At 33.3% G+C, this 25,423-nt stretch overlaps 4 protein-coding genes across 7 annotated transcripts in view; 2 read left to right on the top strand and 2 right to left on the bottom strand.

Moving 5' to 3' along the window:
- The window catches only part of LOC111058879 (golgin-84-like), an 83,313-nt gene that overhangs the window by 27,424 nt on the left and 30,466 nt on the right, over positions 1-25,423 (top strand). The window lies entirely within an intron of this gene.
- On the bottom strand, positions 5,768-19,912 carry LOC111058875 (BTB/POZ domain-containing protein 3-like). 2 transcript variants are annotated; one of them, XM_039433456.1, is made up of 3 exons: positions 18,755-19,683; positions 6,109-6,489; positions 5,768-5,982 (listed from the first exon to the last, which is right to left on the bottom strand). In XM_039433456.1, exons 1-3 carry the CDS (start codon positions 19,575-19,577, stop codon positions 5,909-5,911), a joined length of 1,278 nt encoding a protein of 425 aa, XP_039289390.1. In that variant the 5' UTR covers positions 19,578-19,683; the 3' UTR covers positions 5,768-5,908. The 2 variants fall into 2 exon arrangements, with proteins under 2 accessions (XP_039289390.1, XP_039289391.1); XM_039433457.1 differs by lacking the exon at positions 6,109-6,489 and having other exon boundaries at positions 5,873-5,982; positions 18,377-19,912.
- LOC111058878 lies at positions 7,339-17,497 on the bottom strand. Of its 3 annotated transcripts, XM_039433455.1 has the most exons (3): positions 17,472-17,497; positions 15,634-15,712; positions 7,339-9,094 (listed from the first exon to the last, which is right to left on the bottom strand). In XM_039433455.1, exon 3 carries the CDS (start codon positions 9,082-9,084, stop codon positions 7,819-7,821), a length of 1,266 nt encoding a protein of 421 aa, XP_039289389.1. In that variant the 5' UTR covers positions 9,085-9,094; positions 15,634-15,712; positions 17,472-17,497; the 3' UTR covers positions 7,339-7,818. The 3 variants fall into 3 exon arrangements, with proteins under 3 accessions (XP_039289389.1, XP_039289388.1, XP_039289387.1); XM_039433454.1 differs by lacking the exon at positions 17,472-17,497 and having other exon boundaries at positions 15,634-15,727; XM_039433453.1 differs by lacking the exon at positions 17,472-17,497 and having other exon boundaries at positions 7,344-9,094; positions 15,488-15,760.
- On the top strand, positions 19,868-23,934 carry LOC111046305. Its single transcript, XM_022331825.2, has 2 exons — positions 19,868-20,972; positions 21,556-23,934. The coding sequence occupies exons 1-2, from the start codon at positions 20,741-20,743 to the stop codon at positions 23,568-23,570; spliced, it is 2,247 nt and encodes a 748-aa protein (XP_022187517.2). The 5' UTR covers positions 19,868-20,740; the 3' UTR covers positions 23,571-23,934.

Below are 25,423 nucleotides of genomic sequence, written 5' to 3'. Positions count from 1 at the left end.
TTAGTAGGTTATATGGAGCACCAGTGCAGGAAAATCAAAATTAAGTTGGTAATACTCATAGTGAGGCCCACGTTATAATGGCAGTGGAGAACAGTGTTGCCTTGTCATTATGTGCCTTGATTATAGTCATTTCAATGCTTACATAAGATAAACTCCCTTAAGCAGTCAGATAAATTTTTAATTGAATTACTAATCATTATAATTCAATTATTATTATTATTCAATTTTAAATAAATTAAGGTTTTCATTAATAATAAAATTACAAAGAAAAACATTTGATGGATTTCAGGGAATTTTACCCATAATTACCCACTTTTCATATTTAATGGTAACTGTAGGAAAAATTTAATGTGAAATACATGCGCTAAGTTTGTTTGCTGCACTCAAGAAACCATCATTCCGCACTTGCCTACAGCTCGTGCGTAAACGTTTCTTTCGGTGCAGCAAACTGTCACTTTGCGCACTAGTTGCACAAATAACTATTTCGTGATTCAATAATGAATTCTTATTAATGAGAATTAATATTTTGGTGATTATTTATATATCTACATTGACTCATTTAAACAAAAATCTATTGTTCCTGTTACCTCCTGGAATATGATAACCTAGCATGGGGTGGTTCATCTTCAGCTGTTTTGAAACATCTTTCCGTCTCATAGAAGGCTGTTATAAAAAAAGAGTGCAAGATATCATATCCCACATACTCACTTTTTCAAGATTTCCCCGTTTTTACTAGTATTGCTTTCCGAAAAAATTAAGGTACCCCAATTTCTAGATTTCTATAAGTTTCAAGGTCCCCTGAGTCCAAAAAAGTGTTTTTTGGGTATTGGTATGTATGTGTGTTTGTGTGTGTGTATGTGTGTGTATGTGTGTGTGTATGAGTGTATGTGCGTCTGTGTACGCGATATCTCATCTCCCAATTAACGGAATTACTTGAAATTTGGAACTTAAGGTCCTTACAATATAAGGATCCAACACGAACAATTTCGATCTAATGCGATTCAAGATGGCGGCTAAAATGGCGAAAATGTCAAAAACAGGGTTTTTCGCGATTTTCTCGAGAATGGCTCCAACGATTTTGATCAAATTTATACCTGGAATAATCATTGATAAGCTCTATCAACTGCCACAAGTATAATATCTGTAAAAATTCCAGGAGCTCCGCCCCATCTATGCAAAGTTTGATTTTAGATTTCCAATTATCAGGCTTCAGATACAATTTAAACACAAAACTTTAAGTGGAAAAGATTGAGTATGAAAATCTCTACAATTAATGTTCAATAACATTTTCACCTAAAATTTAAAATAAGCTCGAAATTCGAGAAAATGTTATTATTTCAATTGCAAACTGTTGGCAACTTTTGATTCTATTGAATCATTCACTATGAAGAGATAGCAGACTTCGTGTGTCTCCAGCGTTATTTTCCTGTCACCAGCTGGCTTGGATCTTTGAATAGTAGACTTGAGATTCGCGTGTACACTAGCATCAGGTGATAAATTTTCATAACGGCAAGGAAAGTTGTGTGAGTGCGCCACACCAGATTTTTAATATGAAGCAGCTCTACATAAAAAGTCTTGCAGTTTATATATAAAAAACAGGAATTTATTCACAAACATTGAACATAACTATCCGACTAGAAATAGGTAGTAGTAGTAGTTTGTGAACATCAGACCTCACGCAGTATTCTCATTGAAACTATCAATCCCTGATTGAAACTATAGACCTTATGGGAATACAGCAATAGACTGGCTTCTCCACACATCTGTGTATTCACTTGTCAGCTGATTTATGATGAATAATTCTAGTCTGATTTTTACTCTAATATTGGCATATGAAGGAGGCTTCTTTTTCCTTTTATATTATCCTTGAAATGCAAAATTTCAAAAAAACCTTGTATATACGTCGACGCGCAATTAAAAAAGGAACATACCTGACAAAATTCATGGAAATCTATTACCGCGTTCCATCGTAAATGCGCAAAATATAATCATTAAGAGAAATGCCGAACCGTCGACTTGAATCTTAGACCTTACTTCGCTCGGTCAATTACATATGGGTATTCAGATTCCCAGACTCTTCCATCACCTAGATTCATCCAACTCATTTTACATGGCTCATTGCCTCTACTGTAACCTTCTCTGGGATATGTTGCACTCCGAGGGGCCCGGATTGCTGTCTTTGAACGCGGGTTGGGGAGGTGGCTGCCAGCGAACAATAGATTAGTTCACCATACATTTAGTGTCAATCTTTGTTTCTTCTTTACCTTAATCTGAAATTTTCAAAACTCCCCTCTTACTTTCTTCTCCAATACTGTTGGATAACATACAGGGTGTTTCAGAAGTAGTGTCGAACTTGTTAGGGTATTGTTCCTAGATGATTGGAGACTAAAAATGTTGTTTTTGTAGTGTCCAAAACTGAGCGGTTATCCTTACAGCTGCCATTTTTGTTTATTTCACTTAGGATGTTTTATCTCAAGAACGAAATATTGTATTAATCTGAAATTTGGCGTGAATATTTATGTTATAAAGACTCAGCTTAAAAAAATAAAATGAAAAATTTTCTATTCAAATTTTCAAAATGGCGGCCATTTTAAATTTTTGTTGGCAAATTTCACGAAAACTGTTCACTTACATAAAATTTACAAGAGACAAAAAAGTTAGCAAATTTTATCAAGATTTCAATTGTAATTTCTCGGGTAGATTAGATACTAATGAACTGTTTTTGCCAAAGGGTAGACGTGGTTGAAGAAAGCTAATTTTTACTCTATGAAAATTTGTTGTATTTAAACAGTTTCTCTACCAAATTTTTACATCAATTTTGACTCTACTCTTGCTGCCTAGCCTAATACAAAAAAAAAAACATTGAAAGAGATTTGGAATGGTACAAATAAACAAGAAAAACCCTATCGTTATGCAAATAAAGTTCGATCTCCCCTTGTCATTTGAGTAGGATTAATATTCGGGACTCACCCATAATGAAGACGCTGAAGAAATCCATTAAACGATGATTTTGGTGATCCACACTCCCGAAAAGAATTGATGTCTGAGCGCGCTGTGTTCACTTCAACGGTTAAAACAAGAGTGCACGGAAAGAATGCAATTTTTGTCTCAGGTCCGACTCTTCCTAGGCCTACACGTGGAAAACTAGACTACGGCAGGGGGGAAGAAGAGCCGGAAACTGTTGATGGGACGAGTGGATGGAAACTATCTTTCCTAGGCTGGGATGCAAGATAGGCAGTTCCCAACCCTGAGAAAGATCCTCACCTCGTCCATCGGTTGAAAAAATGCAAGCTTTCCGTAGCCTATGCTAGGCAGCCAGCAAATAAAATATTACATTCTATTTTCACTAATTTCAATAACACTACTTTCAATTGCTTCCATTACACAATGATACCTTATTGATTAAGATTAGTCAAATAATAACAGAGAAATTAATTTTTTCATACAATCATACTTTTGAAAGACAAACATGATCATCTGAAAAACATTGTAAAATCAGTTGCCATTTATGGAGCCATACCGAATTTCAAAGCTTAATCCTAAATACAATTGGAATTAAAAAAATAATATTGATGTCCAAATGGTGAAAAGTGGTCATGCATGCAGTCATAGCCACCTCTAATACAAGGCCACGGTCTACGATATTGCAATGTCGCAGTGTAGGTCTAGAGTCTAATACATGATTGGTGAAAAAGATTTAAAAAAATACCAGCTTATCTTTTTCACCAATCGTGTCTTAGATTCTAGGCCTACACTGCGATGTTGCAATACAGTATTGTAGGCTGCAGCCAGAGACCTTAAAGATGCATTATCTCTTTAAGGTCTTTGGCTGCGGCCTTGTATTAGAGGTGGCTATGATGCAGTACGAAAAGAATTAATTTCTCTGTTATTCTTTCACCAATATCAATAAATAAGGTATCCTTGAAATCTTGATAACATTTGCGAACTGTTTATTTGTCTCTTGTATATTATCTGTAAAGTGAACGGTTCTTGTGAAATTTGCCATCAAAAATTTAAAATGGCCGCCATTTTGAAAATTTACATAAAAAATTTCTACTTCTATTTTTTTAAAGTTGAGTCTTCATAACATAAATATTCATTCCAAATTTTAGATCAATACAACATTTCGTTTATGAGATAAAAATTAATAAGTGAAAAAACAAAATGGCAGCATTTAGGATAACCGCTGAGTTTTGGACACTTCAAATCTCCTATCATCCAGGAAAAATACCCTAAAATGTTCGACACTACTTCTGAAACACTCTGTATATATGATAGGTTCTAATAGGGTATTATTTTTTTTATCTGCTCACAACATAATTCATTAACCAATAAGTTTTTACATAACTTGATGTACAGTAGGCCTACTCTATAGTGTGATTATAGCCGATTATTTTTAAGTAGTTATAATTTATATGCAGACATTTTTCTCAATAGGTGTTACGGTAAGTACATTGCAAATTGATTTATACAGTATTATAAAAGACCCTCATCCTCACACAGACTTGTTCTAGTTGAGGAGTACTATTCCTCCAAATTATTGTAAGATTAACATTTCACATTTTTGAAACATGTTACTTTTTGAGAATAAACACTTTTTCATTCATTATTTGTTGCATATAATCATGATCACAATTATAATCACAATTTATTAGGCTTTTATAAAACCGAGCCATAGTTTAAAATACAGTTTGAAAATGGTGCAGAGCTAGAAAAGGATAGAGCTATCTGTTTTGGTCAATAACTTACAAGGATAGAAAATCAATATTAATCAAGACCCAGCTCAAGGGAAATTTTGTCATGTGTATGGGAAAAGTCTTTTGCATACAAATGCTGAGGTCTTCCTTGAGACAGGCTTTAGAATGAACAGCTGTGCATAGATTTACACATAGTTCTACACATTGAGAACCTATCAACAAGACTGACAGCTGTTTGCTATACGAAGCGCCGTCTTCAACCACTCCTAGATCGAGAAGTACTTATAAATGTTTACTACGGCTGTTTTCATAGTATAATAAATTACGGTATACTATTCTGGGGAAACAGTCCACACATGGAAAGAATTTTACTTCTGCAGAAACGAATTCTAAGGACTTTCTTCAGGCAACCATACCTCGCCCACTGTAGACCCTTGTTTATGGATGCTGGCATTCTAACACTCCCTGCACTGTTTGTTTTGGAGGCATGTTTGATGACTAGAAGGAAGCCAGAAATTTTTTTGAGCAATCAGCAATATCACCACTACAACACCAGACACTACGACACTCATGTGACCATGGTACGATCCAGACTGACCCAATATGGACCAAAATATATCTGCGCTAGGATATACAACTGCTTGCCAAATGAATTGAAGACCTTGGAAAACTTGAGTCAATTTAAAAATGAACTAAAAAAAATCCTCACAACAAGACCATATTATAGTTTACAAGAATACCTTGAGGAAAGAATCTCACCACACCGACACCAGGAACATCTTCCGTAACGTTCATGATGGGTGCGGGGGCGGAGCGACTGTGGTTCGATGGAGGAACGAGGGCGGTACGAGGGCGGAGCGTGCTCGGTGCGGGTTGGTGGCGCGTTTATGTGTACGCAGCTTAAGAAGCAAAGCTCTTTTTGAAACATACTAACTACTAAATACTAGACTATAATTCATTAATGACTTACCAATAAATTTTCAGATGACATTTTATTGACACAATAATTGTAATTTTTTGTCCTATCATTGGCTAATTCTTACCAACTGCAACTTACAACTAAATTGAAAGTGGGAAATCAGATAGAAATAATATTATTTTTCAGGAATTCTTATTTATTCTTTTGACTAACAAAATATTGAGTTGATAAGTAAATACAGTAAGTGGTTATTTTCAACTCAATACATTCAAAGAATACTGAACAGATTAAATCAAGTAGCTTTTTCAAAAATACTCTTTAAATTTATTTTGGTGAAATTGAATATTGCTTGAACTTTGACTTTATTTTCATCACTTTTGGATTAGTTTGGATCGCTTTTTGATTTTCATCACTTTTTATTTTCATCACTTTCAAAAGTACTCTTTAAATTTATTTTGGTGAAATTGAATATTGCTTGAACTTTGACTTTATTTTCATCACTTTTGGGAAAATGTTGCAGTTTGTTTACAGGGATTGCTGCTAGTAAACATTTTTTTATACTCATGTTTTGTAACGTTGTCAAGTGACTGTACTCATTTTCATAGACAATATCATTCCATCCATATTTTGCTTGAATTCTGAATGTGTATTTAATTGAGTGCAGTACTTTTACACAGCGAGAGTGACAAGTGATCCAGATGAAGATGAACCCTGAGTGATAGACAGCATGAATTTTATAGGTGTCAAATACATATTCTAATACATCCATTTCAGGGTCATTGATTGGAACATAAAATGAATGAAAGGTTCGAATGCAATCAGTCGGTGGAAGAAGAAATTTACGAGGTCTATGCTGACAGAGTGAGAGGCCACCAGTCAATGGAATCGAATGAGATTTCAATTTACTGTCTGCCAATCTATGAAAACGTTTTGTGAAAAAGATTTCCTCCGATTTTATATTTTCCTCAGCAGTGACTCCATTGTTTTCTTCAGAACTCATGTTTAAAATAATTATTTAGAGAAAAAAAATCAGTTATAATTTTATATAATAATATTCTTGATGTATCAAGAATCTAAACTGGAAGGAACTCTAATACATAAACTAACATAACCTCTTTTATTATACAAATACATACAGTCTACAGTGTGCGTAGTATGTGTGCCAGTATGTCTTGAAGGAGATCAGCTTTTGATGTTAGCATTTTTGATACACCAACCCCAACAGCCATTAGCCGTTTTCACACCGATATCTCGCCGACACGACATACAGACAGGATTTACTCTGATGGACAGAGTAAGAGGAGGCTGTGGTTTATAACTGCGCGAGGTCTACTGTTCACAGAACTACTAGTTGAATAAATAAATTATGAAATCGCTCATCTATCACCATGTTTGTTCAATTCTAGTAAGATTCATTTAAAACTGCCTCTTCTACAACCTGGATGAAGAGGAAATGTTATATATTTGTGACCATATTTAAACAAAAACACAAATATGTTGTAAATCTTTTAGCTTTAGTCAACTTGAAAATGTGACTGGTGTGGTCACGATACCATGGTCGTGTACCAAATAAAACAGTGTAGAATTTGACAACATATTTGTGTTTTTATTTAATTATGGAACGGTTCTACAATATTGACAATGACTCAGTCGAACCCTTGAATATAATAATTAAAACAGTAAAAGTTGTATCTTTTAGTGGAGACAATAAATTTTGAAAGAAAAAAATATAGCTGCTTTTGAGGTCGTTTATTTGTGATACTTTCACAAAATATTATTCATAATTGACAAGAGTAGATAAGGTGATAAGATAAAGTTATCCACAATTGAAGATCAAATTAATAATTATTGACAAAATGAGAAAAATAAAAATGTAGGATAAATGAGAATTGTTTGATTAACGAAATATTATTAGAACTTGAATAAAAACATAACTTGACAAATTGGGATATAATAATAAATGTCATCTTTTTTAAATAGTTCACTCGTATTTGATCCTTTCAATGATACTTAATATTACAGAAGTCACTTAAAAACACTTGGAAAATAAAAAACATACATCTCGTTAAAAATTAATTGGAAGAGTTGAAGTAGGAAAATATTATTAAGATAACTTACAAAAGAAAATGAAAATCAAATCAATAATAATGTAGTAAAACTGTTTGCAACTCTGAAATATAGTGTGTGTTTCATTCGATCATTTCAGGCTGGATTGATCCTCTCGACTTTGAACGTTCCTTTAATATCGATTACTTTATTACTTTTTAGAAAACGGTCATCATTCACTTTGTTTACTGGAATCATTGCCAGATAAATTGTTTTCTGTATTTGTGAAGATTGTGAGGTGTTCACAAAATCTTTGATCTCACTCTCAATTACAAGATCATCACATTTATTCACTGCTAGAATTCTGATTATGGATTTAATGACAAAAATTGCTTTAATAGCATAGTAGTTCGTGGTCAATTTGAAAAAAATAAATCCACATGCATAATCACAACTGACCGTTAATATACTTGTACCATATTTTGGACAAGTCCCGACTATAGGAGGTCCAGCAATAGAATTAGTTTTTATTAATGACAATCTGAATACGTGAGTAGTATGATAAATGGAAGTCGGTAAAACATTGAAATTACGAGGCATTTCAATATATGAAATACTATCTGGCATTGGTTTTGATGATAATTTCAATTTATTAAAAGCAATTGCATACTTTTCTTCGTGAGTCAACAATTTAGACTCCCCAACTCTTGATGCGAACTCATCTCCCTTAATTGAAAAAAAACGAATGTGCTTTTTAAGATTGTCAAAGCTGCATGCAATTTCATTTTCGTTTATCCTCTTGCGTTCGACTTCAGCCAGTGCCCATCTTTCAAAATGTTCAAAAACCTCGATTTCCGATTTTAATTTCAGGGCAGGTGATTTCAAAATCAATTCGATTGTCTCGGGCTTAGAATGAATGAAATACTTACTATCAACCACCTCATCAGTTCTCTCTTGAATGATTCTTGTGCAATCCTCTTCGAATTCTGAGATACAATTGAGTTTGCAAATATCACAGAACTCCAACACTTCTGAAGATTTCATATTATTTACAATAAAATCTGTGCACACTTTGCCAAGTAGTGTCACCAAGTATTTTCGAGCTGCAATGTAGGTCAAGAGCGCATGTTTTGCTGATTTGAAACTAACTTTACCCGTGTAAATGAATGTCTTCATACCTTCAAATCCCTCTGCAGTCAAATCTTCAATAGCCACTGGCTTGTCTTCCTTAAGGAGCCCGTAAAACATAGCATCAAATACCTCACTGGCTGCACTAAATAACAATTTATGTCCCTTGATAATTTTCTTTTCGGAACCAACTATAAATTCACAATCACTGTGTTCATCACTTTCTGCTAAACGATGAAGACGTTTTTCAAAGGAATCTCGCTCGATATCTCCATCATTTGCTTTAGTGCTCATGGTTGTAAACCTGTACGTTAACAAACAAAACAAAACAATTCCTCGGTTTAAATTTGCTCAGCAATAAACAAGTAACTTTTTAAAGGTATGTCCACACATACCAAACCGAACCTCAAACAGCACAATGAACCGCGCAATCCGGCATACATCGCGCCGTACAGCAAACATAAGCAAATGTTTCATATAATGTTAAAAATCAGCTATAAACCAATCGTCGCACCGTTCATCGTGCTGCTCTTTCAGCCATTCGCCGTACCGCTCGCCGAACGCTGAACTTTTCAGTCAATCAGAGCCCTTGTTTACAATTTGCCATGCCGTACACTGTCTAATTTTGGCTATCCATTACAAGTGGAAAACATGCGAACATGAATACAGAAGTATAGGTCTCTTCTTAATTTATTGAATTCATGTTTGAACCATTCATTATCATGAATAATAAATTGTTAAGAACTGATAAATTGATTCTTAATCCAAATAGAATAACTTCTGGAAAATTAGTGAATGGTCTAAATTCCAATATTAAAATATTTTTGACCAAGAGCTCAGTACCACAACAATTAATTCAATTTAATTATTCCATTAACATCTCACTTCAAGAAGAAGAATCAAGATATATACTTTTGATTAATTTAATTTATCAATAATAAATTGACTGGAATGGATTCGGTAAATTCCATACTCTTATTTATTTATTGAATTCTCCAAGAGGGTACATATTTAAAAATAAATCATCAAGCTTTTTTCTCAGTTTATTGAAAACATCGAGGCACCGAGCTTCGCTCGTTATTTTTATTTATTGATAAACAGAACACAATTCTCTAAAATGATCGTGTTTATATTTTACTGCTGGCTATACGTCAGCTTATGAGTTTTGGGGATGCAATATTTTGATTTTCCACAGAATCACTCGCTCACTTTTTACTATCCACAGATGACGAAAGACTCAGCTGGTTCAGCCAAGGATGAATATTATTCTTTTAATGTCGTTCAGCGAGTTTTCCAAAGGATGAGACCTAGTGCAATCGAATTTTTATATCATAAACCTACTATGTTCCAAATTTCGTGAAAATCGTTAGAGCCGTCTTGGAGATCCGTTGAACATAAATAACCAGATATAAAAATAGCCAGATATTAAAATAACCCGATATAAAAATAACTAGATATAAATATACAGAAATTGCTCGCTTAATATAATAGGATGAACCTGATCAAACCCGAGTAAGTGAGGTAAATTATGTCTTTGACATGCTGTTCTCAGATATCACTGGCACTCACTGATAATAATATACTGCTGATTTGAAGTGGAAATGAGTAGAATAAAAATTTACAGAACAGATGTTCCATATTGAAATTGGAAAATATCCACTACTAGGTGACTGCATTTCATTGTTTAAATTTGCTGTGTGGTGTGGTTTGCTGCGCTGTTTGAGGTTCGGTTCGGCTTGTGTGGACATACCTTTACATTGGATAAAAATAATTAAAGTTGTCAAATCATTTATCCATGAAGATAGAAACCAAATTTTTGTTTGTACATCAATCATTCTCCTGAAAATTGTTCTGTAATAAAGAAATTTAAGAAACGAATTAACTTATCATTGATAAAATCTGTTGAATAGGAATTGATGTTGTGGAATTTGTCCATAATTAGAAATAATTTATCATTCTTCTCATAAATAAGTAGTGATTAAGGAAACTTGAAGCCTTATTTTAATTTTGATAATATCTTCTATGTGTAACCCCCCCCCCAACCCTTAAAGCCCAATAGTTCAACGAATCTTGACACACCCCAATTCAGAAAACCCCTATAATACAAAAAAGATGTCATTGCTCGCCGTTTGTTTTGCACACCCCATATTTGGTTTTGAAAAACTATAATATATCATGGTAAGTTTTGTTTAAATGTGAAACAATCTCTTGTTCTTTCGGGTGTAAACACTCCCATAAGAACCAAAAATGATCTTTTTGTTTAGGGCTACTCATAATTTATTTATGAATCAAAATTATAAATCTAAAAAATATTCTTTTGTAGTCATGATTTGTTGTTGTAAGTTGTAAATAAAATATAAATTCTTTTATAAATAGAAAACCTGTGGAAAAAAGTAAATTAATTTTTTAATTCGTGATTTATCGTTCTGTTGTAAGCCCAAAATTATCAAGAGTTACACTAAACAACTTATCAACAATCGTCGGCTAAATTTCAACTCAACAAAGTAGGCTAACAGGCTACCATAAATTAAACACAAATCAATCAATCAATTCATTTATTTCACAAACAAACATAATACAGAATAGAAAAGATAGATATAAAAAAATGTGAAATAAAAGTGGACACCCCTAGGCATAAGCCCGATTGGGGTGTACTACTCCTAATAAAACAACTAAAAATACTCAGAGGAGTAGGCCGCTCCGCTCTATAAATAAACTTGGCATAATAAATTATAACTTGAAAGAAAATACATTTTTTTCTGCTACGGTAGCCCATCACATGAGAACAAGGATGAAGTAATTACATTATGAAAAATAAAAGGCATACAGAGATAAAAACAAAAAATAGAACATTTACAATGCAAAATGCATACTCTAAGAAAGGATATGTTAGATTATTATTTAGGATTTAATAATAATAAATAATGGAATTTCTTCTATGAGAATATCATCTTACAATTTTCAGAAATGATTCACAGTCATTAACACTGAGCAGGTAGTTTTTCAAACATTTCAGAAATGAATGTGAAAGTTCCTGGCAATTTAGATATTGCGACACTAGATTGAACAATCTAGGACCATTAAAATAATATGAATGTTGGAATATCGTTAAATTCGAATGTGGAACCTGAACCATAAACCGTCTAAAGTTATATCTCACATCTCTAATGAGATTTTCATTCAAACTCCTAAGAAAAAAAAGCTTCAATACTTTATAAACATGAAGATTTCTTATTGGAAGTATCTTGAGATGAACAAATATCGGCCATGAATGATCAGTTCTAGGTGTTCTGGTTATAATACGAATGAAGGACTTTTGGAAAATTATGATGGGATAAAGTGTTGAGACATAAGTCCCACCCCATAATACGAGCCCATAACTCATCTTGGAACTAATGAGAGCATGATAAGCATTTATCATCACACCAGTGGGGCACAGCTCTCTCAACATGTAAAAACTCCTAATCCCTCTACAGAACTCTTTTTTTAATTTAGCTACATGTTTCTTCCAAGATAGATTTGAGTCAATAACTAGACCAAGGTATTTAATATTGCTCACAGTCTCAATTGTCAGGCAGTTGCAGTTATCTAAAGCAGCGCATGAGTAACGGTGATACGACAATGGTGTATTAAAGAATAGATTTCCTCTTAGGTTGAAAATCATATATTTAGTTTTTTCACTCATTACCATGTAATTCTTACTAAACCAGTAGTTTAAGACTCTCAAGTCGGCACTCATTTTCACATATAATGCATCGCAATCAATTCCTGAATATGTAAGTGCTGTATCATCTGCAAAAGCAGTCAATTTCCCATCTAGTTTAGCATTACATAGGTCATTGATATACACAAGAAATAGAATAGGCCCTAATACACAACCCTGGGGCACTCCATATACAATGTCTCCAAAATTACTATAACATCCACCAATTCTTACACACTGCTTTCTGTTTGTGAGATAACTTTCAAACCATTTATAAGGTAAACCTCGTACTCCTGCTGCATACAACTTTTTCAATAATATTGAGTGGTCTACTGTATCAAATGCTTTAGTGATATCTACATACAGGGCTGAACATTTTTTACCTTCATTAATACTATTATAAATATCCTCAAGAAATGTAACCAGACCATCTTCGGTACTCAAGCCCTCTCTAAAACCAAATTGATTTTTACTAAAATAATCAAATCTTTTGAGAAAACTTATTAATCGTATTTTTATTATCTTTTCGAAAATCTTGGCAAAAACAGGCAACAGCGATATTGGGCGGTAACAATTCAATTCTTCTCTGTTACCATGCTTGAAGATTGGGATCACAATTGCAATCTTCAAACATTCAGGAAATTCACCAGTCTTCATGCTCCAATTGAAAAGTTCACTCAGAACTCCAGCAATATGAATGGCAATTTTTTCTACAATATAACTATTAATGTTGTCAATTCCAGGGGATTTATTGCTTTTTAGATCAGCTATTATTTTTAAAACTTCTGCTTTGTCAGTCGGAAATAAGAATAATGAATGTGGCATATCTTTACAAGTGAAGCGGGAATCTATTTCTTCGTGATCTTCTGTAAAAATAACTGAATTTCGTAACTGTTGAGAAATGTTAATAAAAAATGAATTGAATTCTTTAGCAATACGTTCTTTGTCAGAGACAGTATGCGAATTTACTACTAAGCTAGTAACTTCTACCTTGGGTTCTCGTTCTCCTATCAATCTATTCACTATTCTCCATTGATTCCTCACATTACCAGAACAATTATCAAATTCATTCATGTTGTACTCTTCCTTAGCTTTCCTCAAATCAGATTTCAACCTGTTTCTGAATGATTTGTAATACTCTTTAAGATTTACATCATATGGTCTTGAAATCATCAATTTGTACAATTTTTTTCTCCTATCAATACCTCTAAATAAATAATCTGAAATCCATGGAGTTAATTTATCAGGTAGTGCATTGGTACTATTTCTAGATTTACTATATTTACATTTTTCTATCAGGTCTGATAACTGGCTGATGAATAAATCGAAAGCAACTGAAACAGAACTCTTATCTAAAACGCTCTCCCATTGCAGCCTCTGTAATTCGGCTTCCAATTCATTGAAGTTTATCACCAAGTTACTTTTATTACTTGAATCTTTTATATTACAACTCCTTCCTATTTCCAGTTCTAGAATTATCATTGAATGATCAGTTATTCCAAGGTGTAATATATGTGCATTGTATTTAACTGTAAATTTCAATTGGCTAAATCGGATAAAACAGTGATCTAAACAACTTTGGGTATCACCTACTATTCTAGTTGGTTTATCAATAAGACAGTTTAATCCGTGACTAGCCATCTGGCTGAGATAAGAATCAGATAATCTGTCATCAAGCAAAATATTACAATTGATATCTCCAGTGAAAATTAAATTCTTTCCTTTGAAAGGAGTTATCAAGCTACCGATATCTTCGATAAATTGTGCTAACGGAATACTGTGTAATCTGTAAACTGCTAAAATAATGAATTCAATGCTATCAACAGAGCAGGAAAGCTGCAAACAATCGGCTGACTGTATATCTACACCTCTCACTACGCTACATCTATATCGGGACTTGGCATAAACAACAACGCCTCCTACTCGATAATTATCATTACAGAAACCAAATGAATTATACCCATCGATGCAAAACAGATTTATCTCATCTGTAGATATCCAAACTTTGGTGTAAGTGCACGTCCAGTGCCAACATACCTATTATCAAACTTTTGGTTGGGATCGATTTAGTATGTTATTTTGAGCACAAAATCACAAAAATTAAACGGCGCTCACTATTGTTTTTTAAATAAACTAAGTTGAAAGTAGCACAATTTTACATGCATTCAACCTATGAGTAGCAGCCATTTTGATTGTTGAAATCATCAAATTATGATATTCCTAATCTGAGTTTTCCTAACCCAAAGCTTTTCCTAACCTAAGCTTTTCTATCATAAAGCTTTTCCTAACCTACAGCTTTTCCTAACCTTAGCTACTTATCGTTGCTACTTATAGGTTAAATGCATGTAAAGTTCTGCTACTTTGAACTTAGTTTATTTAAAAAACAATAGTGAGCGCCGTTTAATTTTTGTGATTTTGTGCTCAAAATAACATACTAAATCGATCCCAACCAAAAATTTGATGACAGGTATGTTGACACTGGACGTGCACTTTAGCCCAAACTTCAGTCAAGATGATAAAGTCCGGAGACACTTTCATATTATTCAGCTCACTCAAAAACAAATCAAAGTTCTGTCTAAGACTTCTAATATTCTGATTTAAAAATACTAAACACTGACTAGAATCGGATATGAGTATTAAATTTAGTTCTTATTATTTTACTCTTAACCAATTCGACTAATATATTCCTTGAAACACACAATTCAAATACGCAATTCTGAAGTGACTATGAATATGAACAGAATTATTATTAAAATTTACTTTGAACTCTGAATAACAATAAGTCTGAAAAATAACTCTGAATAATAACCAAGACCATAAAATGAGTAGGCCTATTACATTTTGACCATTGACAGTTCTAAAAAAAACAATAATTGAAACCAGAAACTCAAATAAAAATTGTTATAAAAGGAAATACATTTTATAAATTTACCGGAAAAAAAATAATATAGGGAATTTATAAAACAAGTACATTAAGAATTTGAAAAGACTTACAGTTTTTCTAGGCCTAGATCTTCCATTTTCGTGACCGTGATCACAGATAAACCCTGTTCTTTCCGAAGAAAAATTTCAAAAAAAGTTGCAAATATTATTCATTTACTTTTTGCATGAGTTTTTAAAAAGCATAGTACTTTTCTTATCTAAAATCCCTAGAGTTCTAGGTGTATATTTTTGAAAAATCAGTGACTGGATGATAGTTAATTTTATAAGTTTTCTAAGCGTGACAGTTTAGCACAAACCACTCTCTGTCTCAGACAGCACCGTATCACGCATGCGTTAGCAATGGGTTTTTCCCGTTCCATTCAGTCAGATCTTTGAATGTAACGCTCTTTGTGATGATGGTTACCGAGCACTGTAACTGGAGCCAATCGTCATTCTATTTGATGAAGATATTATTATCCAATGATGATTTATCATTAAATTCAATATATTATCATTTTATTTAATAAAAGAAAGAGTACTTTTGAAAAATATAATTAATAAAATATAACAGTTGTTATTTAACTGATGTTAAAAAACACTATAACTAAGTCAGCATATTGTCATTTTAATACAAAAACCGAATCCTCAACCTCCCTTTTACATTTAAAACATCAATAAACATAACTATTTGAAAACTTCTAATCCCTTCCAGCATATTGCAATTGAAGAGCTCTTGTCCAAACGGGCCCAAGTCACACAAGTGTTTTTCTCAGGAAATCTATTTTTTGATAGTCATCACTTAAATGTTGGAAAATGTTTATAATCCAATGTATAAAGTGTGTATTTTGAATTCCATACAATAATTTTGCATATTTTGAAGTAATTCCTGTGTAATAGGTTAATTTCCTTGTTTTTTTTCCAAAATGTCACAAAGGCCATGGACTGTTCTCTTCCCTTGAAAACGCGCTGATCTCGAAGTAAAAATGGTAGTTAGGCTTCAATCTGTAGACAGACAGACAGAAAAAGATGCTCTGCGCATGCGCAAAGGACTAAGGTTGGAATGGAAAGGAACAGCAATGGACTTAGATACACTTTGGAAAAAAACGTGATATTGTGATATTTATTTTGTAGTGACTAAGGATAGTTTGGAGTAGTTAGTATGCTAGGAATGAAGGTCTATGTATAAGGTTCAATAACCAGCTGATATCTCAATTTCTACAAACATGGACTTAGGCCCGTTTGGAATCGAGCTCTTCAATTTCAAAGCAAAATCCTAACCTATCTTGCCACATTTGAAATATCAAAAAGCATAATTCTACCTGTACCCTAGCCCTTTCTAGCATATTGCAATTTTAAAGCAAAAACCTAACCTAACCTTATGGAACATTATTGAATATAATAAAAAAAACTCAACCCCTAACCCCTTTACATTTGATAATTTAGATTTCAAAGCAAAATCCTAACCCCCTAACCTATCCTTTCACATTTGAAACTTTAAAAAACATAACTCCAACTGCACCCCAGCCCCTTCTAGCATATTGCAATTTCAAAGCAAAAACCCAACCTATCCTAATAACACATTATTAAATATAGCCTAAATAAAACCTAACCTCTAACCCTTTCACATTTGATACTTTAGATTTATTCGTCATCTTTAAAACAAAACATGAACATGTGGTTCATTTCATGAACATGTTCACAAACATGTTGTTCAATGCAAAATCCTAACCCCCTAACCTATCCTTTTACCTTTGAAACATCAAAAAACATAACTCCACCTAGACCCCAGCCCCTTCTAGCATATTGCAATTTTAAAGCAAAAACCTAACCTATCCTAATAAAACATTATTAAATATAACCTGAATAAAAACTAACCCCTAACTCTTTCACATTTGTTGAACGATAGACAAGGATAGCAACACCATTGCAAATCGTACACTATCATTATAACGTGGACCTCACTATAGATACTCAAAGAATACTTTTGAATAACTATGTTATAACTGTGACTGTTGCTGGCCGTTACTCTGTTACTGAGACAAAGAGAAGCTGCTAGTTTAGCAAATTAGCACATTTGGTCATAACCTAAAAATTAAAATTTCAAACTGCCATCTATATATAATGCGATTCAGCACAAACGATCACTCAAAGTATGGAGGCGATTTTCCGTCAATATATTGATGGAAACTAGATGTAACCGAAGCGTAACTTGAAAATTATTGCATATAGAGCTATGGATAATATGGATGGAAATAATGAAAATATAGAAATACTATAGTGAGTTTAATTGGCACATTGGCGACTGCCGCAGAAAGTAATTTGCAACGGACGCACTAAGATCGCTCGTGTGGCCCTATAGTGAGGTCCACGTTATAGTGACAGTATTTGATCAACTTTGGTTTTGCTATCCTTGTCTATCATTCGACAAAGCCGGTGGTACTATCCTTTTCTAGGTCCACAACGATGCCAATTATGTTTTTGACAGTGTAGAAATATAATTAATTAATGAAGAGAATTGGCATTGCTATTCTTTTATCTTTATCCACTGCCATTATAATGTGGACCTCACTATAGCCTTAGAAGGGGAGCTCTTTTTGAAACATACTAACTACTAAATACTAGACTATAATTCATTAATGACTTACCAATAAATTTTCAGATGACATTTTATTGACACAATCATTGTAATTTTTTGTCCTATCATTGGCTAATTCTTACCAACTGCAACTTACAACTAAATTGAAAGTGGGAAATCAGATAGAAATAATATTATTTTTCAGGAATTCTTATTTATTCTTTTGACTAACAAAATATTGAGTTGATAAGTAAATACAGTAAGTGGTTATTTCCAACTCAATACATTCAAAGAATACTGAACAGATTAAATCAAGTAGCTTTTTCAAAAATACTCTTTTAAATTTATTTTGGTGAAATTGAATATTGCTTGAACTTCGACTTTATTTTCATCACTTTTGGGAAAATGTTGCAGTTTGTTTACAGGGATTGCTGCTAGTAAACATTTACTCATGTTTTGTAACATTTCCAAGTGACTGTACTCATTTTCATAGACAATGTCATTCCATCCATATTTTGCTTGAATTCTGAATGTGTATTTAATTGAGTGCAGTACTTTTTTTACACAGCGAGAGTGACAAGTGATCCAGATGAAGATGAACCCTGAGTGATAGCCAGCATGAATTTTATAGGTGCCAAATACATATTCTAATACGTCCATTTCAGGGTCATTAATTGGAACATAAAATGAATGAGAGGTTCGAATGCAATCATTCGGTGGAAGAAGAAATTTACGAGGTCTATGCTGAAAGAGTGAGAGGCCACCAGTCAATGGAATCGAATGAGTTTTCAATTTATTGAAAGCAAGAGAGTACTTCTCTTCCTCAGTTAACAGTTTGGAACGGATAATTCTTGGAGCCAACTCGTCCCCTTTGATAGTGAGGAAGCGTATGTGTTCCTTGAGATCGTCGAAGCTTGAAGCAATGTCATTATCGTTGATAGCCCTGCGTTCTGCTTCAGCCAGGGCCCACCGTTCAAAATTGTCAAAAACATCTATTTCTGAGTTCAATTTTAGGGTTGGCGATTTCAAAATCAATTTCATTGTCTTGGGTTTTACAGAGACGAAATAATCACTAGCAATCACCTCATCAGTTTCATCTTGAATTATTCTGGTGCATAACTTTTTGAATTTTGTTATGCAATTGAGTTTGCATAGTTCATAGAACTCTAACACTTGTGACGGTTTGAGATTATCTTCGATGAATTTGATGCACACATTTTCAAGTTGTGTAACTAGATATTTTTGAGCAGCAGTGTAGGTGAAAAGAGCATGTGACACTGAATTGAAACAAATTTCGTTTGTATAAATGAATGTCTTCATACCTTCAAATCCCTCTGGCCTCAAATCTACAATGTTTACACTATTGTCTTCCCTAAACGGGCCGAAGAACATAGCATCAAAAACGTCACTAGCTGCACTGAATATCAATTTATGTCCCTTGATAATTTTCTTTTCGGAACCAACTACAAATTCACAATCACTGTGAACATCACTGTCTGCCAATCTATGAAAACGTTTTGTGAAAAAGATTTCCTCAGATTTTATATTTTCCTCGGCAGTGACTCCATTGTTTTCTTCAGAACTCATGTTTAAAATAATTATTTAGAGAAAAAAAATCAGTTATAATTTTATATAATAATATTCTTGATGTATCAAGAATCTAAACTGGAAGTAACTCTAATACATAAACTAACATAACGATGGTGTAGGATGGAAACCTTCTATATCAAAAAATATCAAAATTGTGTTTTTGTTGAATATCTCTACAAAATATTGCTGTGCATGCTTGACAAAACTCCTATGGCAATACAACATCAAATAACAGCTGTAAAATGAAAACTATAATAACCTTCTATGTCAATTGCTAAAATCCTGCTGTGGAAACCTTCTATGTTCAAAAGCAATTAAATATACGGAAAACTCCCAAGTCATTTACTAAATTTCTGCTGCGGAATCCTTCTATGTTCACCAATTATGGTATTGTGAAAACCTTCCATGTCAATGTACTGCTGCAACAAACTTCTATAGTCAACAGCTGGTATACAGATTCTATCGTGTTTTTGCTTCTCAGTTATTTGATTGTTGTTAGTTAAGCAGTATTTAAAGTGAGGTTAAATTTTAGCATTTTCTACCAAAGTTGAAGTTCTACCAAGAAAGTGATGCATAATGTTTACTTCAATAACGGAGAAAATTTTAAGAATGGTTCTCCCAAGCATTGAAAATACAGGTAAGCAATTCACATCATTATAGGCTATCAGTATCAGAACAATATTTTTCATGCAAATTATTTTCTACACTCAATTTACAAAGTAATTAGGTGCCATGTGTGTTCTATTAGAACAGAATTATCAATAAACAAACATATTGAGCTGTAATTTTAATAGTACAAGATAGTTAAGCCAGGTTAAGAACAATATTACGATAGACAACAACAATCCCGTACTATAAAATTATTTATTACTTATATTATTTATTTACATTGTTCATTTCAGTTGTATCACTTGGAAATTAGTGGTAATACTTTGCTGTCACATAAATAGGCCTATAACCACCTACTTCATTACCCACACACAAGTATAGGACTCATGTAGGCTAAATAAAATACACTAAGAAACGACCCAGCTCTACTGACAAAACTCATCATACAAATATCTTCACAATCGGTGATATATTTTTTATCGGTGATAGTAGCCCTATTATCGAAGTGAAGACTCATGTAGGCTACATTTTTGACAACAAAAACCTACTCAATGCTTTTTCATCTTATCCAGAAACCTCTATCAATATGCAACAATCTATTTGTTTTTTCAGGTGAAGACCACACTCCATTAATTCCAGATACTGATCAGTTACAAATTACATCTACCTCATTGGATTACTGTTCATCAACACTTGATTTACCAGAAGAGAGTGTTGTAGATCTACCAGTGTGCAATTTGGAGGACATCATTATTCAAGATGAACCAGTCTATACTATCATAAGTGAGTATTATATTTACACCTAGTTACCATACTTGAATTTTGAGCGCCTAATGATAGACTATTCTTATCAAAGAATATCATTGAAGCTGTTCAATGCAATGCCACATTTGGCAAGATTTCTGCATGAATCAAAATTCAAACATAATTTGGAATGACCCTCTGTACTCCCTCACAGACTTCTTATCAATGGAAAATTGTTTCTAATATAAGAGTGTTAGGCTATTAATTAGCCACAATAAAAAAATCTAATAGCATTTTATATAATACAGTTAATTACATTTTGGAATTTTATTTCTCTAAGATACATTTCGGTTGTTAAATAATGAAACAACTCAAAATGTTGTCTTAATCATTGATTTTTAGCGTATTATAGAGAAATAGAATTGTGATACTGTATTATGTGAATAAGAATTATTTATTGTTCTGAATGTTTTCATTTTTGACCCACTAAACAAGGTTTTTATTGTATAGTGTATTCATTTATATTGATCTTTTCAAATGTAGCCTATAATTGTCTATACTTGAATGAATAAAATCATTTTAATTTCTATATAATTATACTTTTTTTGTAATTGTGTTCCAGGTGAGAACATAACAACAGAAGTTGATAATGACACCACAGAAAATCATTTTGAGCTTGATGAGGAAAACATGATGATGGATGTAGGTTGTTCTACTATCTCTACTGAAATTCAGATACCCCAATGTGATGATGAAGAATGTGATATTGATGATCCCGATTATGTTTTAGAAAATAATGATGATGATGATTTTGATGAATCAGATTATGTTTTAGAAAATAATGAAAATTCTGATAGCAAGACAGAAGATGGCACAACTACAGAGAATGAAAATACTGTTGATCCAGTTACTAAAAAACGAAAAGGGATATGTAATAGGAATGAATGGAAACGTTATAAAATGCAAGCACTTCGGGAGAAAGGCAAAAGTTACATAGGCAGAGTCAGAAGAAAGAACAAGAAAGAAGAAGAAGTAGAAAAGAAAGAACGAAAAATGGGACCAAGGTGCAAATCATCATTTTGTAAAACCTGTAAGAAGAGATTCTGTCCTGAAATAAGTGATGAAACACGTAAGGAAATTTTCACTCACTTTTGGTCTGTACTAAATTGGGATCAAAGGAGAGCTTGTGTTGCATCTTTAGTTGACTGTATTCCACCAAAGCAAAAACGTCGAATTGAGTCTGGAGATCGTAGAGGTGCCACATTCCATTACTTTTTGAAAGTTGGGACTGAAAGGAAAGAAGTTTGTCGAGAAATGTTCTGCAATACTTTTGCTTTAGGAGTTTGGAGCGTAAAAAACTGGGCAAAAAATGTTGTTCATGGTATGAACCAAAAGCTTACATGTAACAACCCTGGCAGGCAGGTTCGTATTGGAAACAATGATTCTAAAAGAGACTTTGTTGTTTCCTTTGTTAATTCAATCCCAAAAACTCCTTCACACTACTGTCGGAAAGACACAGGGAAATTGTATTTGGAAAATAGTTTCCACTCAGAAATGGAGTTGTACAGACTGTACAAGGCTAAATGTGATGAATCTGGCAATGAATCTTTAAGCAGGTTTACATTTAATAAAATTCTGTGTGAGATGAATGTTGCATTGTTCCAGCCACGAAAAGATCAATGTGATAAGTGTTGTCAATACAAAGTCGGTAATTTGTCAGAAGAGCTGTATGGAAAGCATGTTGAAGCCAAGGATCAAGCACGTAAAGAAAAAGAAAATGACAAACGCCAGGCTGCTGAAAATAAATTTATTGCATTGTGTGTTGATGTTCAAGCAGTCAAGTTATGCCCATTTTTGAAAGCTTCTGCAGTTTATTTCAAAACGAAACTATGCAACCATAATTATACTGTGTACAATTTGAACAATTCTGAAGTAGACTGTTACTGGTGGAGCGAGGTTGAAGGGGAACTAAAATCATCAAACTTTACAAGTTTGTTGATTGCACATTTGAAGGAGTTGATAAGTAACTGGAATCCATCAATTTCTAGAATCATAAAAATATGGAGTGATGGTTGTGGATATCAAAACAGGAATAAAGTTTTATCAAATGCTTTGTTAAATCTAGCAGTTGAGACAAATTTCACCATCCACCAGAAATATCTGCATGTCGGTCACACGCAAATGGAGGTAGACTCTGTACATGCCACCATAGAAAGACGTCTTGCCAACAGAGAAGTATACTTGCCATCAGACTATGTGTCAGTAACAAGAGAAGCTAGGTTGAAACCATTTCCATACAGAGCTCACTCTGTAACATTTGATTTCTTCAAGGACTACACCACCAATGAGTTGTACCCTTCTATCAGACCTGGAAAAAAGGTATCCGACCCCACAGTGAATGATGTTTGCGAATATTTATATCTCCCAACTGGAGAAATAAAATACAAATTGCATTTTGATGAAGAATTCCAGGTACTACCACGTCGCCCAAAATCAACTCTGTTGGGTAATTTTGTCTATCCTGATTCATACAAGACAAGGATAAAAATTGCTGACTCAAAATGGGAGCATCTACAGCAATTGAAGGCAGTCATACCCAAGGATGTCCATTCATTTTATGATTTACTTCCTCATTGACAGCCTGTTAAAACATTTTGAACATTAATGATCTTTTTTATTTTTTATACTCAATACTAATCAATTCAGTTTCAATAAAAATGTTTTTCATACCAAATTCATCCACATTCAATTTATTTCATTACTACCCAAATGGAAACCTCCTATGTCCATATTTTCAGCAATATTTTTGATGCCAAACCGTCTATGTCAAATTCCCCTGAAGTTAATATAAATTTTTCTACAAAGTTACTTTTATTTGTAATATAAATTTCTAATTGTACTCAGAAATCAATATCTGCAAAGGAATTGGCTTAGAAGCTATTTTAGAGAGTTATTTCTTCCTCCTGAAAAAAGGAGGTTTTTGACTTAGAAGGTTTTCATTCTGCACCATCGATAACCTCTTTTATTATACAAATACATACAATGTGCGTAAATCGAACTGCCATCTCGATAGCCAAATTTTATATCTAACAAGCTGCTTCTGACTGCAACCTGTATGAATGGTGGAACGTGGAACACTTTGAAAAGTTCGAATTGCTTGTATAAAGAGAAGCCATCATCAGTTGTTCGAAAAGTGCCGGTTTAACCGGCTTTTGTGCAACTGTGTCTAAAGGGCCCTACACACCTTCGGATTTGGCCTGTCTTGGCTCGGCTCGGGCAAAATCCGTAAGTGTGTAGGCGATTTTCTTCCGATCCGAGCCAGGTCAAATCCGTCCAGGGCTTCTGGCTCGGCTCGGGCGAAATCTGTGAGTGTGTAGGCTCTTCCGGCCGGGCGCGTGTACCAAAAGTCTAAATCGCCTAAAAATCGGGATACAAAAAAATGATTTCAGATTCGGATTCAGCACCCTTGAATTAATAATAAAATTCTTATTCATGGGAGCTCTGAAATAGTCGAAAATAAAAACTCTGTGAGCACTTTAATGAAGAATTCTATTCCAATAATGATTTGTTAGGACCTACAGCAAGAAAGTACTAGTACTGTACAATAATAATACCAGTGTTTCCCCAAAATTTTTATCAGCTGTAGAATAAACATATTTCATTTTTTATTCAATAAAAATGTTGTATTATTTTTGTCAACTTTTATTAATTTGAGGAAGCTGAAATCGAATCACAATTTTTTTGTCTCTATTTTTATTGGATAATATTGAGTACGACAACCTTTTTCAATTGATAAATTGTCATAGTATTTTAAATACTATCTTACACAAGATGTAAATAGTTCTATACTGTCCTTATTGGGAGCTGGTTGAGAAAGACTACCAGTTGACAACAAGTATGTGTGTGTCAATGACCCAAGGTAGTTCTATTCTTAAGAAAAAACTTTTTTTGTTTGCAAAACAGCAATATTGTTATGAACTCACCCTACCATAAATAGAATAGTGAACGACCATTAATTTGTGAAAAGACAAGTTCTGGTCAATGACAACGTGAAGGGGAAACCTATTCAGTAACCTAGAATGACTTCTCAAACACACTCACAAAAATTTTTACATTTAAAATTTGTTTTATTTTATTTCATTAGGTGGTAATGGGAGAAGTTTTCTTATTTCTGATTTCATATTCGGATTCATCTTTTCAAACTTTAAAATTAAAAAAGTTTCAAGTTTTAAAATGTTTATGTTCAGACCTAAACTTTTAACCGTTTAAACACTACCAAAACCTTCGCCTGTCCCTTTGTGACCAAAAAAATTAATATCTTATTAAACTAGTACGTTTTTACTATGATGATAGAAAGCTATATTAAAAACAGTCATACCTCCCTTGTTTTCGGGTATTTTCGAAAATGGGACTTATGCCTTTAAGAATTTGGGGTCGCTGAATTCAAATCTGAAATCGAAATTTCTCTATCTCCATTAATGGACGATTTA

This window comes from Nilaparvata lugens, chromosome 7 (genome assembly GCF_014356525.2).
Source record: "Nilaparvata lugens isolate BPH chromosome 7, ASM1435652v1, whole genome shotgun sequence".
Classification (NCBI taxonomy): Eukaryota; Metazoa; Arthropoda; class Insecta; order Hemiptera; family Delphacidae; genus Nilaparvata; species Nilaparvata lugens.
Note: the sequence above shows the minus strand (reverse complement) of the source record. Positions and strands in the feature narration are given on the sequence as shown.